We start from the raw sequence: 12994 nt of genomic DNA, 5'->3' as shown, positions 1-12994 counted from the left end.
GGCCGAGCTCTCAAGGCTGAAATCGAGAGGTTTTTAGTCAGTTGGGGAATTAAGGGGCATGGAGATAAGGCAGGAAAGTGGACTTAGTGAATGTTAGATCAGCCATGATCTTATTAAATGGTGGAGCAGAATCAACAGGAGTAGGCCATTCAGCCCCTCGAGTCTGTCCTGCCATTCATTGAGATCATGGCTGATGTGACCCACCTCCATATACCTGCCTTTGGCCCATATCCTTTAATTTCTTTGCTTAACCAAAACCGATTCACCTCAGATTTAAAATTAACAAATGCACTGACTTCAAGTGCTGTTTGTGGGAGAGAGTTCCTAACCTCTGGTACACCACTAGTCACCACCTGCCAATTAGAGTAATCACCCATTATGTCTGCATGAGAGCAAGGTGAACAAGTAAAATTATAGGCAACCAGAAGCTTGCATCGTGCTTGCAGACTGAGCAAGCAAGGCACGATGGGCCAAAGGGCCTCCCTGCTGGAGAATTCTATGACTCATGGTTGCAGACGAAGCTGCGGTGTCCCTTGTTCTGCCATTCACATATACCTCTGGCCAAATCTTTTGTTTCTTTCCCACATCCATTACCATTCCATTTTGCACCATGGAATCTTTGGTTATATGATTTCTGCAGATCAACTTTCCTTTTGTTCCTTCTGTCTATCCTCCCACCTTTCATCTGCACAGAACTATTACATTTCCATCTTTCCTTTGGTTGTGAAGAAAGGTAATTGACCTGAAATGCTAACTCTCCACAGGTGCCAGAGCTGCTGAGTATGGATGGCATGGTAGCACAGTGGTTAGCACTGTTGTTTCACAGCTCGCAGGGTCCCTGGTTCAATTCCCGGCTTGGGTCATTGTCTGTACCGAGTCTGCACATTCTTCCCTTGTCTGCGTGGGTTTCCTCTGGGTGCTCCAGTTTCCCCCCACAAGTCCCGAAAGACGTGCTTGTTAGGTGAATTGGACATTCTGAATTTTCCCTGTGTACCCGAACAGGCGCCGGAATGTGTCGACTAGGGGCTTTTCACAGTAATTTCATTGCAGTGTTAATGTAAGCCTACTTGTGACAATAAAGATTATTATTATAGATTATTATTTCCAGCACTTTCTTTATTTCCAATGTCCATGTGGGGCCTCCAAAACTGGAACCAGAAAGGTGCAGCTCGCCAATCAATAACCTCCAATATTCACCCAACAACCGCTAGCCCCACCAGCCCTGCCCAGATCAGCCCAGCGCCACCAGCCCAGCCCCCCTGCCCACCAGCGCATCCCAGCCCACCTGCCCTGCCAGCCCAGCACCACCTGCCCAGCCCCACTTGCCGTGCCACCTGCCCTGCCCACCAGCCTTGCCCAGCCCCACCTGCCCTTCCCACCCCAGCCCCACCTGCCCTGCCAACCAGCTCAGCCCCACCTGCCCTTCCCACCCCAGCCCCACCTGCCTTGCCAACCAGCTCAGCCCCACCTGCCCTTCCCACCCCAGCCCCACCTGCCCTGCCCTGCCCACCCCAGCCCCACCTGCCCTGCCCACCCCAGCCCCACCTGCCCTGCCCACCCCAGCCCCACCTGCCCTTCCCACCCCAGCCCCACCTGCCTTGCCAACCAGCTCAGCCCCACCTGCCCTGCCCACCCCAGCCCCACCTGCCCTGCCCACCCCAGCCCCACCTGCCCTGCCCTCCCCAGCCCCACCTGCCCTTCCCACCCCAGCCCCACCTGCCCTGCCCACCCCAGCCCCATCTGCCCTGCCCACCCCAGCTCCACCTGCCCTGCCACCCCAGCTCCACCTGCCCTGCCCACCCCAGCCCCACCTGCCCTGCCCACCCCAGCTCCACCTGCCCTGCCCACCCCAGCTCCACCTGCCCTGCCCTGTCCAGCCCCACCAGCCTTCCCCAGCCCCACCTGCCCTGCCCACCCCAGCCCCACCTGCCCTGCCAATCCCCCCAAAAGGCTGCTACAATCCGTTGCCGCCCGCTGAATGGCTGCGCCCGAACGCCACTCCCATTGGCTACTCTGCACGCTCACGCCATTGGCTATCCGCGCCGTTACTCCACCGACCATTGGCCACCCCGGAGGCTCATCACATTGGCTGCTCCCTCTGCCGCCGCTCCCATTGGCTGAGAGGCCTCAGGGCCCCGCCTCCCGCCGTCGTCAGGGCAACAACCGAACGCCGTGGGGCCGAACCAAACCAGCGGCGAGGGGGAAGCGAGGGTGAGAGGGAGGGATGAGGGGGGGAGGGAGGGGGGATGAGGGGGGGAGGGAGGGGGGATGAGGGGGGGAGGGAGGGGGGGGAGGGAGGGGGGGAGGGGGGAGGGAGGGTGAGGGGGGAGGGGGGGGATGAGGGGGGGAGGGAGGGGGGATGAGGGGGGGGAGGGAGGGGGGATGAGGGGGGGGAGGGAGGGGGGATGAGGGGGGGGGGAGGGAGGGGGGATGAGGGGGGAGGGAGGGGTGTGAGGGGGGGAGGGAGGGGAATGGGGAGGGGGATGAGGGGGAGGGAGGGAGGGGGATGAGGGGAGGGAGGGAGGGGGATGAGGGGGGAGGGAGGGGGATGAGGGGGAGGGAGGAAGGGGGAGGGAGGGATGGGGAGTATGAAGGGGAGGGGAAGGGAGGGGAGATGAGGGGGGTGAGGGGAGGGGGGATGAGGGAGGGACGGATCAGGGAGGGGGCAGGGAGGGGGATGAGGGGGGGATGAGGGAGGGAGGGGCGGATGAGGAGGGAGGGGGGATGGGGAGGAGGGGGGATGAGGGGGAGTGGGAGGGGGGATGAGGGGGGGTGGGAGGGGGGATGAGTGAGGGGGGATGAGTTGGGGAGGGAGGAACGGATGAGGGGGAGGGAGGGACAGATGAGGGCGAGGGAGGGACGGATGAGGGGGAGGGAGGGGCAGATAGGGGGGAGGGGGAGTGATGAGGGGGGAGAGGGAGGGGGGAGGGTGGGGGTAGGGGGATGAGGAGGGTGGGGAGTGGGGATCAGATGTGGGTGAGGAGGGTGGGAAGTGGGGATCAGATGGGGGTGAACACAGTACCCCAGGGACCATGGTGGCACAGTGGTTAGCACTGTTGCTCCAGGGTCCCAGGTTCGATTCCCGACTTGGGTGACTGTGTGTGGAGTCTGCAGAGGGTTCATCAACCAGGATCATTTTGTTTTGCACATTTTCTGCTCCGCAGTTAGATCATTGGAGATCTATAGGAAGATCCAAATTTTCTTGTTTGGGCCAAGTAATGCAATGGATGACATAGACTTATGACAAGGAATGCGAAGTGGGGGGGGGGGGGGGGGAAATTCAGGGGGGGAAAAAACCACCACATACCGCCCCTGTTTTGGAAATATTTTTGTACACCTATTGAAACAGTTCACAAATCGAGCTCTGACAAAGCGGTCAATGGGAGAATATGTCAATATAGATGAGGATGACGACAATGGTGATCACACTGCTTTTTAAAAAAATCATGGTGAAGCATTTTAGTGCTGGGGAATCAAATACCTTTAAATTTTCAGCAGTCTTAGGACTAAATGATGTGGGCAAAGCACAATGTGTTGAATAAATCTATCTCCACCCTCCCATGAGTACCACAATACTCAGTTTGAAAAGATTATCCTCACATCGTTGTGACATCCATTGAACCACACCTGTTACTTGCATGGCTTCTTTGAACAAACCTAATGCCAACGTTTCTTGTGCCACGGGAATATTAGGGACAAGATTAATAATGTGCAGCACTTGGAGAGAAGTTACGTTCATTTGATCTGTAGTTTTGGACCAGATTCAAACCCAGGTTGAAGGACTGTACTCCACATGTTGTGCCACAGTGTTCAATATTTTTATTGGAAGTACATTCATTGCAAAATGTTGTGTACCATGTTGAGTTCCATTGCCTGCCATTAGCGATTCTCTTTTTATTTATTCTTTCCGGAAACAGTTTCTGCATTGCCGTAAAATACATCCCTGACATACTGTCGTCGCTTCGGTGAAGTGTGCCCATGGAGAATCCCGAGACCGAATTCAAGTCACGCAACCCAGTGCCTGTGCAAATCACAGTGCTGAGGGCCAAGAACTTGGTAAGAATCTTTCTTTCTCAGGCAATCAGAGCTTTTATAATTTGGACATTTTTAAGGAACTTTTACATTTAACTCATCAATAGCTTAAACAAAAGGATGCTGCATTTGCGAGTTGATCCCCCATGAAGAAAAAGAAAGACTGGCCTATATATTGTACCTTTCACCACCATTTAACACTGCACAAAGTGCATATGCGGGCAGCACAGTGGTTAGCACTATGGCTTCACAGCGCCAGGTTCGATTCCCTGCTTGGTTCACTGTCTGTGCGGAGTTTGCACGTTCTTCCCGTGTCTTCGGGGGTTTCCTCCGGGCGCTCCGGTTTCCTCCCACAAGTCCCTAAAGACGTGCTATTAGATGATTTGGACATTCTGAATTCTCCCTCTGTGTATGAGCAGGCGCCAGAAAGTGGCGACTCGGGGCTTTTCACAGTAACTTCATTATAGTGTTTATGTAAGCCTACCTGTGACAATAAAGATTATTATTATGACAGCCAATTAAGTACTGCTATTGCTGTAATATAGGAAACCCAGCAACCAATTTGCACACAGCAGGCTCCCAAAAATATAAATGTGATAATAAGCAGATAATGCACTGTTGTGATCTTTGTGTGAAATAGTGCCAGGGAATTCATTGCTCAGAGGGTAGGTGGGACCTCAGTTTAACATTCCATGATGGCATCTCTGCCAGTTCAGCACTCCCTCAGTACTACACTGGGGTGTCAGCCTATTTTTCTTTGCGCACGTCTCCTGGGGTGACAGACCTGAACCCGCAGACCTCTGACTCAAAAGTTGAGAATGCCCTCACCACCACTGACACAAATTTAACTTGGTTAAAATGCTTCCTTACTTCAACCAGCTGGATAGGGAACTAATTTTCTTATGAGGAGAGGTTGAGTAGATTGGGCCTGTACTCAATGGAGTTTAGAAGAATGAGAGACAACCTTATTGGGACATTTAAGATTCGGGGGGGGGGGGGGGGTGCTTGACAGGGTAGATGCTGAGAAGTTGTTTCCCCTTGTGGGCAACTCTAGGACCAGGGGCACCATCTCAGAGTAAAGGATCACCTATTTCAGACAGAGATGAGGAGAAATTTCTTCCTCAGAGGGTAGTGAATCTGTGCAGTTCTTTACCGCAGAGAGCTGTAGAGGCTGGGTCGTTATGTGTGTTCAAGGCTGAGGTAGAATTTTAATCAGTCAGGGAGTCAAGGGTGATGGGGATAACGTGGGAAAGTGGCGTTGAGTGTCATCATATCAGTTCAATAATGATTTAATTAAATGGCAGAACAGACCTGATGGGCCAAATGGCCTACTTACATAGATTCATAGAAGTTTGCAGCACACAAGGAGGCTGTTATATTACCATGGCTGGTAATATGTTGTATTCTTTGTCCTTCCTTCCAGAATGACCGAATGTAGTGTTGACAAAGACTATATCAATCAAAAGATTGAAACAAAACTAATTTATTATTACACTACTAATTAAATGAAGTTCAAACACTCTACTGAGCTACAGATAATAATTAAATCTTTTTCTTTTTTTTTATAAATTTAGAGTACCCAATTATTTTTTCCAATTAAGGGTCAATTTAACGTGGCCAATCCACCTAACCTGCACATCTTTTGGGTTGTGGGGGTGAAACCCACGCAGACACGGGGAGAATGTGCAAACTCCTCACAGACAGTGACCCAGGGCCGGGATTCGAACCCAGGTCCTCAGTGCCGTAGGCAGCAATGCTAACCACTGTGCCACCGTGCTGCCCTAGATAATAATTAAATAATATTAAATCTGTCTTGCAGTACTCAATAATCTACCTAATCACTAACTACACTATGATCTAACCTCGGGCTATCTCTATCTACTCTAATCTTCTTCTTATGCTGTCACCGTGCTTTCTCCTTGTGCTACTCCCAAGATTCCCTCAGAGTCTGACTTAAATACAGAGAAGTGGTGACGCCCTCTAGTGTTTGATTTACACAGAGATGTGATTATTAACCCTTCACTAACCTGACTGTATACATATTATTACAGAGGCCATTCAGCCCATCGTGTCAATGCCAGCCATCAAAGATCTGACTACACCAATGCCATTTTCCAGAACTTAGCCCATAGCCCTGGAGGTTATGGCAGTGCAAGTGAATATCTAAATACTTCTTGAATGTTACAAGAGTTTCTGACTCAACCACCCTTTCAGGCAGTGAGTTCCAAACTCCCACCACCCTCTGGAGGAAAAGTTTTCTCCTTAACTCACTTCTTAGCCTTCTACCTTATGCTACTCCCAGAAGAAAGCACAAGAAGAAGATTAGAGTAGGTTGAGTTAACATGAGGTTAGTGTAAGCAAATTAGGATAACATTAGACAGGAATTGAAGAATTTGGATTGGGTGCAGCTGTTGGATAATAAATCAACATCGGACATGTGGGAGACTTTCAAGCGACAGTTGATTAGGATTCAGGAAAGTCACGTTCCTGAGAGAACGAAGGATAAGTATGGGAAGTTTAGGGAGCCTTGGATAATGAGGGATATTGTGAACCTCGTCAAAAACAAAAAGGAGACTTTTTTCCCGTTCCAGAAGGGTGGGAACAGTTGAAACCCTTGAGGAATATAAAGAAAGTAGGATGGTACTGAAGAGGGAAATTAGGAGGGCTAGGAGGGGTCATGAAAAGTCCTTGGCAAGTAGGATTAAGGTGAATCCCAGAGCTTTTTATTCATATGTAAAAAGCAAGAGGGTGGCCAGGGAAAGGATTGGGCCACTTAAAGACAGTGGGGGGAATCTTTGTGTTGAACCAGAGGAAATAGGCGAGGTACTAAATGAGTACTTTGCATCGGTATTCACTAAAGAAAGAGACTTTGTGGAAGTTGATCCTTGGGTAGGGTGTGTGGACTGTATGGATCATGTTAACATTGAAAAGGAGGAGATATTGGGAGGTATTAAAAGATATTAAAGTACATAAGTCCCGAGGCCAGATGGGATTTATCCCAGAATACTGAGGGAAGCAAGGGAGGAAATTGCTGGGGATTTGGCTGACATCTTTGTCTCCTTATTGGCTACAGGTAAGACCCCAGAGGACTGGAGAATAGCTAATGTGGTACTGCTGTTCAAAAAAGATGGCAGGGATAATCCTAGAAATGATAAGCCGGTGAGCCTCATGTCGGTAGTAGGTAAATTATTGGAGAATTCTCAGGGACAGGATTTATACCCATTTGGAAACAAGTGGACTCAAGCGATAGACAGCATGATTTTGTGAAGGAGAGGCCGTGCCTCACTAACTTGATCGAGTTTTTTGAGGCGGTGACAAAGATGATTGATGAGGGGAGGGCAGTGGATGTTGTTTACATGAACTTCAGTAAAGCCTTTGACAAGCAGTGGAAGAGTGTTTTTCTGAATGGAAGGTTGTGACCAGTGGTGTTCCACAGGGATTGGTGCTGTGGCCTCTGATGTTTGTGGTATACATAAATGATTTGGAAGAAAATGTAGCTGGTCGGATTAGTAAGTTCGCGGATGACACCAAGGTTGGTGCAGTGGCAGATAGTGTTGACGATTGTCAGAAGGTACAGCAGGACATAGATAGGTTGGAGACTTGGGCACAGAAATGGCAAATGGAATTTAATCTGGATAAATGTGAGGTAATGCATTTTGGTAGGTCTGACATAGAGGGAAGTATACTGTAAATGGTAAAACTCTTAGGAATATAGGAAGTCAGAGAGATATAGGCGTGCAGATCCTCAGATCTTTGAACTGGCAACACAACTGGAGAAGGTAGTCAAGAAAGCATACGGAATGCTTACCTTCATTGGATGGGGCATCGAGTATAAAAACGGGCAAGTCATGCTACAGTTGTATAGAACCTTGGTAAGGCCGCACTTGGAATATTGTGCACAATTCTGGTTGTCACACTACCAGAAGGATGTGGAGGCTTTGGAGAGGGTGCAGAAGAGGTTTACCAGGATGTTGCCTGGTCTGGAGGGTATTAGCTATGTGAGAGGCTGAATAGACCTCAGACTGTTTTCATTAGAAAGACAGAGGTTGAGGGGTGACTTGATAGAGGTCTACAAGATTATGAGGGGCATGGATAGGGTGGATGGGCAGGCACTCTTTCCCAGAGTGGAGCGGTCAGTCACCAGGAGCCATAGGTTTAATGTCCGTGGGGCAAAGTTTAGAGGAGATGTGCGAGGCAGGTTTTTTACATAGAGGGTGGTGAATGCCTAGAACGCGTTGCCAGTGGAGGTTGTGGAAGCAGATACATTAACGGTGTTCAAAAGGCATCTTGAAAACACATGGATAGGATGGTAGAGAGGGATACGGCACAAGGAAGTGCTGAGGGTTTTAGCAAAGGTTGGTATCATGACTGGTACAGACTTGGAGGGCTGAAGGGCCTGTTCCTGTGCTGTATTGTTCTTTGTACCTCTTCCCTTAAATCTGCATCCCTCTACAAAAAGCAAAGGTTCCTTCCTATTTACCCTATCTATGCACCTCTGTCCCCTGTCAATGCTTGCTACTCCAAGGAAAACAACCCCAGCCTATCCAGTCTCTCCTCATAGCTCAGATCCTCCAGCCCAGGCAGCATACTGGTAAATTTCCTCGACACCCTGTCCAGGGAAATCAAATCCTTCCTATAATGTATAAAAGCAAATTACTGCTAATGCTGGAATCTGAAACCAAAAGGAAAACGCTGGAAAATATCAGCAGGTGTGGCAGCATCTGTAGGCAGAGAAAAGAGCCAACGTTTCGAGCCCAGATGACCCTTTGTCAAAGCCCGAAGGGCCTGTTCCTGTGCTGCTTTGACAAAGGGTCATCTGGGCGTGAAACATTACGTGGGGAGCAATTCTCCGCCCCCCACGCCGGGTGGGAGAATAGCGGGAGGGCCTCCCGACATTTTTCACGCCCTCCCGCTATTCTCCCCCCCACGCCCGACCCACGCCATGAATCGCGCTCGCCGTTTTTTACGGTGAGCGGCGATTCTTCGAGGCCGATGGGCCGAGCGGCCGGCCCTTCACGCCCGTTTCAACACGGCAGCAAACACACCTGCTCGCTGCCATCGTGAAACGGGCGGCAGATGCCCATTTGGGGCATTTGGAGGCCCGATTGGCACGGCAGTACCACGGCCGTGCCAAGGGGGGCATAGGTCCGCGATCGGTGGGCACCGATTGCGGGCCGTGCGTCAGTAACGGACGCACTCTTTTCCCTCCGCTGCCCCGCAAGATCAAGCCGCCACGTCTTGCGGGGCGGCTGAGGGAAAAGACGCAAACTGCGCATGCGCGGGTTGGCGTTGTCCAACCTGCGCATGCGCGGCGGACGTCATCGGCCGCATCAGCCGGCGTGACATTTGGCGTGCAGCCTTGATGACCGTCGTCAAGGCCGCACCGCCGTGACGCACTGGGCCGCGCTCCTAGCCCCGCCCGGGGGGGAGAATCGGCCCTGGAAGTGGGCGTGAAGGCTGCCATGGGTCACGGCCTGTCCCACGGCAGCCTTTACGATTCTCCGCATTTGCGGAAAATCGCGCCCTAGCTCTTTTCTCTCCCTTCCTATAATATGATGACCAGAACTACAGTTGTGGCCTATCAGCGTTTTATACTTCCGTCTTCTGGTCTATGGTCTCATGTAAATACTAGTTAAAGGGTATGTTATGGAGTAACTCAAGACTAAATGTATGCTTATCTCCTAATCATTGCAGCTGCACAGTGACATGGATGCGAGCAGGCATTCAGTGTCCGGGAAATGATTGGATGCTGTTATGGGATCCCTTGTTCATAATACAAAACATTTGATCCTCCATCACAGTTTTTGGTATTGCAGCATTATCCATATGATTTAACTCCTCTTTTAATCATTCACTACCGGTGGCACAATGTAGGTTAATGGGTAATTAAGTCAGAATGGCACAGGCAAGTGCTGAAACGAGTTGCTATCATTGGCTTCAACTTGTATAAAAACTGCCACAATACGTCACAATCAACACTTCAAAACGATGTTGTGTTCAGAGCTTTTGTGTAAAGCTGTGGTTGACCTCTGAGTCACAAGGCTCTGAGTTCAAGTCTCGCTCAAGGGCTTTGAGTGTAAAAATCAAAGCTGACACTCCAGTGCAGTATTGATGGAGTGCTGCACTGTTGGAGGTGCTGCATTTTGGATGATATGTTAAACCAAAGCCTCATCTGCCTGCTTGGGTAGCTGTAAAGGATCCCAAGCACTATTTTGAAGAAGGGCAGGAGAGTTTCCCTGGTGTCCTAGCTAGTATTTACTGCTCAACAAAAATATTATCTGGCCATTATCCCACTGCTGCTGGTGGGAGATTCGCTGCTGAGTTTCCTGCATTACAACAGTGAGTACTCTTCAGAAATTCTTAATTGACTGGAAAGCACTTTGAGACATCCAACGAGCATGAAAAGTGCTATTGTATGAATCATGTCTAATCTGTTCTATTTTCCTTGCAGAAAGGGAGTAAAGGAGACAATCCAGTGTCCTATGTCCATGTGGAGTATAATAATTTCCAACTTGGAGACTCGGGGAAATTGCAAATGGCAGAAAATGAAATAGAGTACAACTTCACAACAAGCTTCGACTGTACATTCGATGGGATTCAAGGAATAGACAACCTGGTGCACAAACCTGTAGTTTGTGAGTTTCTTCTTTATTTGACCATTGCATCACAAGCATTCACATACAGTTCTTTCCTCACCTACGTGCACGTGAAATATATTGGCCCGAATTCCTTCTTTTCACACGTCAATAGGTGTATTCGAGGGTATTAGGGTAGCGATCCCTAATCGTGCAGTTGGCGATTAGGGGTTATGTGGAGTTCAATCATGTGGGGAGGTTTCGGCGGGCATTTTTTGGGACGCACTGAAGGCAATGGTCTGGGGAGAAATTATCTCATTTACGGTTTGTGTGAATAAGGAAAGGAGGGCAGTACATGACCGTCTAGTGAGCGGGATAGTGTAGGTGGACAGGGAATATTCAAGGGTGCCCACCGTGGAGGGATTGGCGAGGAGGAAAAAGTTGCAGGGGCAATTTGACAGGTTGACAATGGGGAGGGCGGTAGGGTAACTGCGTAGGGCAAGAGGGGTGTAGTGCGAGTATAGGGAGAAGGTGAGCCGCATGCTGGCGCACCAGCTGCGGAGGCAGGCTGCGTCCAGGGAAATATTGACGATCCGGACTGAGGCTGGGGATGTGGTGTCAGAGCCAGGGAAGATAAATGAGGCATTTAGAGAGTATTACCAGGGACTTTATGAGTCAGACCCAGAAGGAGAGGAGGGGTACATGGGGCAGTTTCTGGACCAGCTGGAATTTCCCCATGTGGAGGAAGCAAAGAGGCAGGCATTGGAGGAGCCCCTGGGGCTCAGGGAGGTGCTGGATAGTATCAAGGGCATGAAGTCGGGGAAGGCCCCTGGGCCGGATGGGTACCTGGCAGAATTTTAGAAGGAATTTGCGGCGGACCTGGCACCACATCTAATGGGGGTGTTTAATGAAGAAGGGGGAGTTGCCGGAGACGATGAAGCAGGCAGTAATCACACTAATCCCAAAAAAAGGGAAGGATACGGTAGAATGTGGGTCATATAGACCCATATCGCTATTGAACACGGATGCAAAAGTATTGCTAAGTTGTTGGTGGGGAGGATGGAGGATTGTGTCCCGGGGGTGGTTGCAGAAGATCAAACCGGCTTTGTGAAGGACAGGCAGTTCACGAGTAATATCAGACGGCTGTTGAATGTGGTGATGAATCCATCGAGAGCTCTGGTACCTGAGGTGGTAGTGTCCATGCACACGGCGAAAGCATTTGATCGGGTGGAGTGGCGGTACTTGTTCGAAGTTTTGGGAAGGTTTGGGTTGGGCTGAGATTTGCGGCATGGGTGCAGTTGCTGCATGTGGCGCCAAGAGCGAGGGTGAGGGCGAATGATATGAGTTCATGAAGCTTTGACTTACACAGGGGTACAAGGCAGGTGTGGGTGCCCGCTGTCACTGCTGCTGTTTACGCTGGCCATAGAGCCATTGCCGATAGCTCTAAGGGGGTTGGCAGAGTGGCAGGGGATAATGAGGGTACAGAGGGAGCACCAGGTGTCACTCTATGCTGATGACCTCCTGCTGTATGTTTCGGATCCGCTGGAGAGTATGGGAAGGATTATTGGCCTGTTGGGGAGGTTTGGAGGGTTCTCGGGATACAAGCTGAATGTAGGGAAAAGCGAGGTATTCCCGGTGAATGAGCTGGCACATCGGGCTAATTTAGGGGGGGCTTCCATTTATGGTAGTGAGGGATAAGTTTAAGTACTTGGGGATTCAGGTAGCGAGGGAATGGACGGGGCTCCATAAGTGGAACTTAATGAAGCTGGTTTAGGAGGCGAAGGAGGATCTTAAGAGGTGGGATACACTGCACTTAACGTTGGCGGGGAGGGTCCAAGTGGTGAAAATGAATATTCTGCCGAGGTTCTTGTTTATCTTTCAGGCTCTCACGATCTTTATACCAAAGATCTTTTTTCGGAAAGGGCTAAGGGGTAGAGCTGTCGAGGGGTAGTGAGTTAAGGTTAGGGACTTTGCACAAAAGGTCTGGAAGGGGTTCCCTAGATTGCCGCGATACACCCTGCTGGAGCGACTGCTGCTTCCGGATGTGGAAGGGGAGGGAAGAATTGGGGATGTATATAAGAGGCTGGGGAGCAGGGAGGCGAGCGGGTGGTGAAGATCAAGGATAAATGGGAAGCAGAGTTGGGAATGGAGATCAATTGGGGAGTATGGAGTGAGACACTGCGAAGGGTAAACGGGACCTCCTCTTGTGCAAGGATGAGCCTGATACAGTTTAAGGTGATGCACAGGGTGCATATGACTCGGGCGAGAATGAGTGGGTTCTTTCAGACGGTAGCAGATGAGTGTGAGAGGTGTGGGCGGGGTCCAGTGAATCATGTGCACATGTTTTGGGGTTGTGAAAAATTGGGAAGATTCTGGCCGGGACTGTT

The 12994-nt window shown here is 50.5% G+C and overlaps 1 protein-coding gene across 2 annotated transcripts in view; it reads left to right on the top strand.

Annotated features, from left to right (window-relative positions):
- Positions 1 to 2135: 2135 nt before the first annotated feature.
- Positions 2136 to 12994, top strand: part of cfap70 (cilia and flagella associated protein 70) — a 126767-nt gene continuing 115908 nt past the window's right edge. Inside the window, exons 1-3 of one of the 2 annotated variants that reach the window (XM_038820691.1) lie at positions 2136 to 2211; positions 3918 to 4056; positions 10484 to 10667. In XM_038820691.1, the coding sequence (XP_038676619.1) occupies positions 3979 to 4056; positions 10484 to 10667 (262 nt within the window). In that variant the 5' untranslated portion in view covers positions 2136 to 2211; positions 3918 to 3978. Of the gene's footprint in view, positions 2212 to 3917; positions 4057 to 10483; positions 10668 to 12994 lie in introns of those variants that run through there. The other variant, XM_038820692.1, reaches the window with a different exon arrangement.

This window comes from Scyliorhinus canicula, chromosome 15 (assembly GCF_902713615.1).
Source record: "Scyliorhinus canicula chromosome 15, sScyCan1.1, whole genome shotgun sequence".
In the NCBI taxonomy this organism is placed as follows: domain Eukaryota; kingdom Metazoa; phylum Chordata; class Chondrichthyes; order Carcharhiniformes; family Scyliorhinidae; genus Scyliorhinus; species Scyliorhinus canicula.
This window is presented reverse-complemented; position numbering and strand designations above follow the sequence as displayed.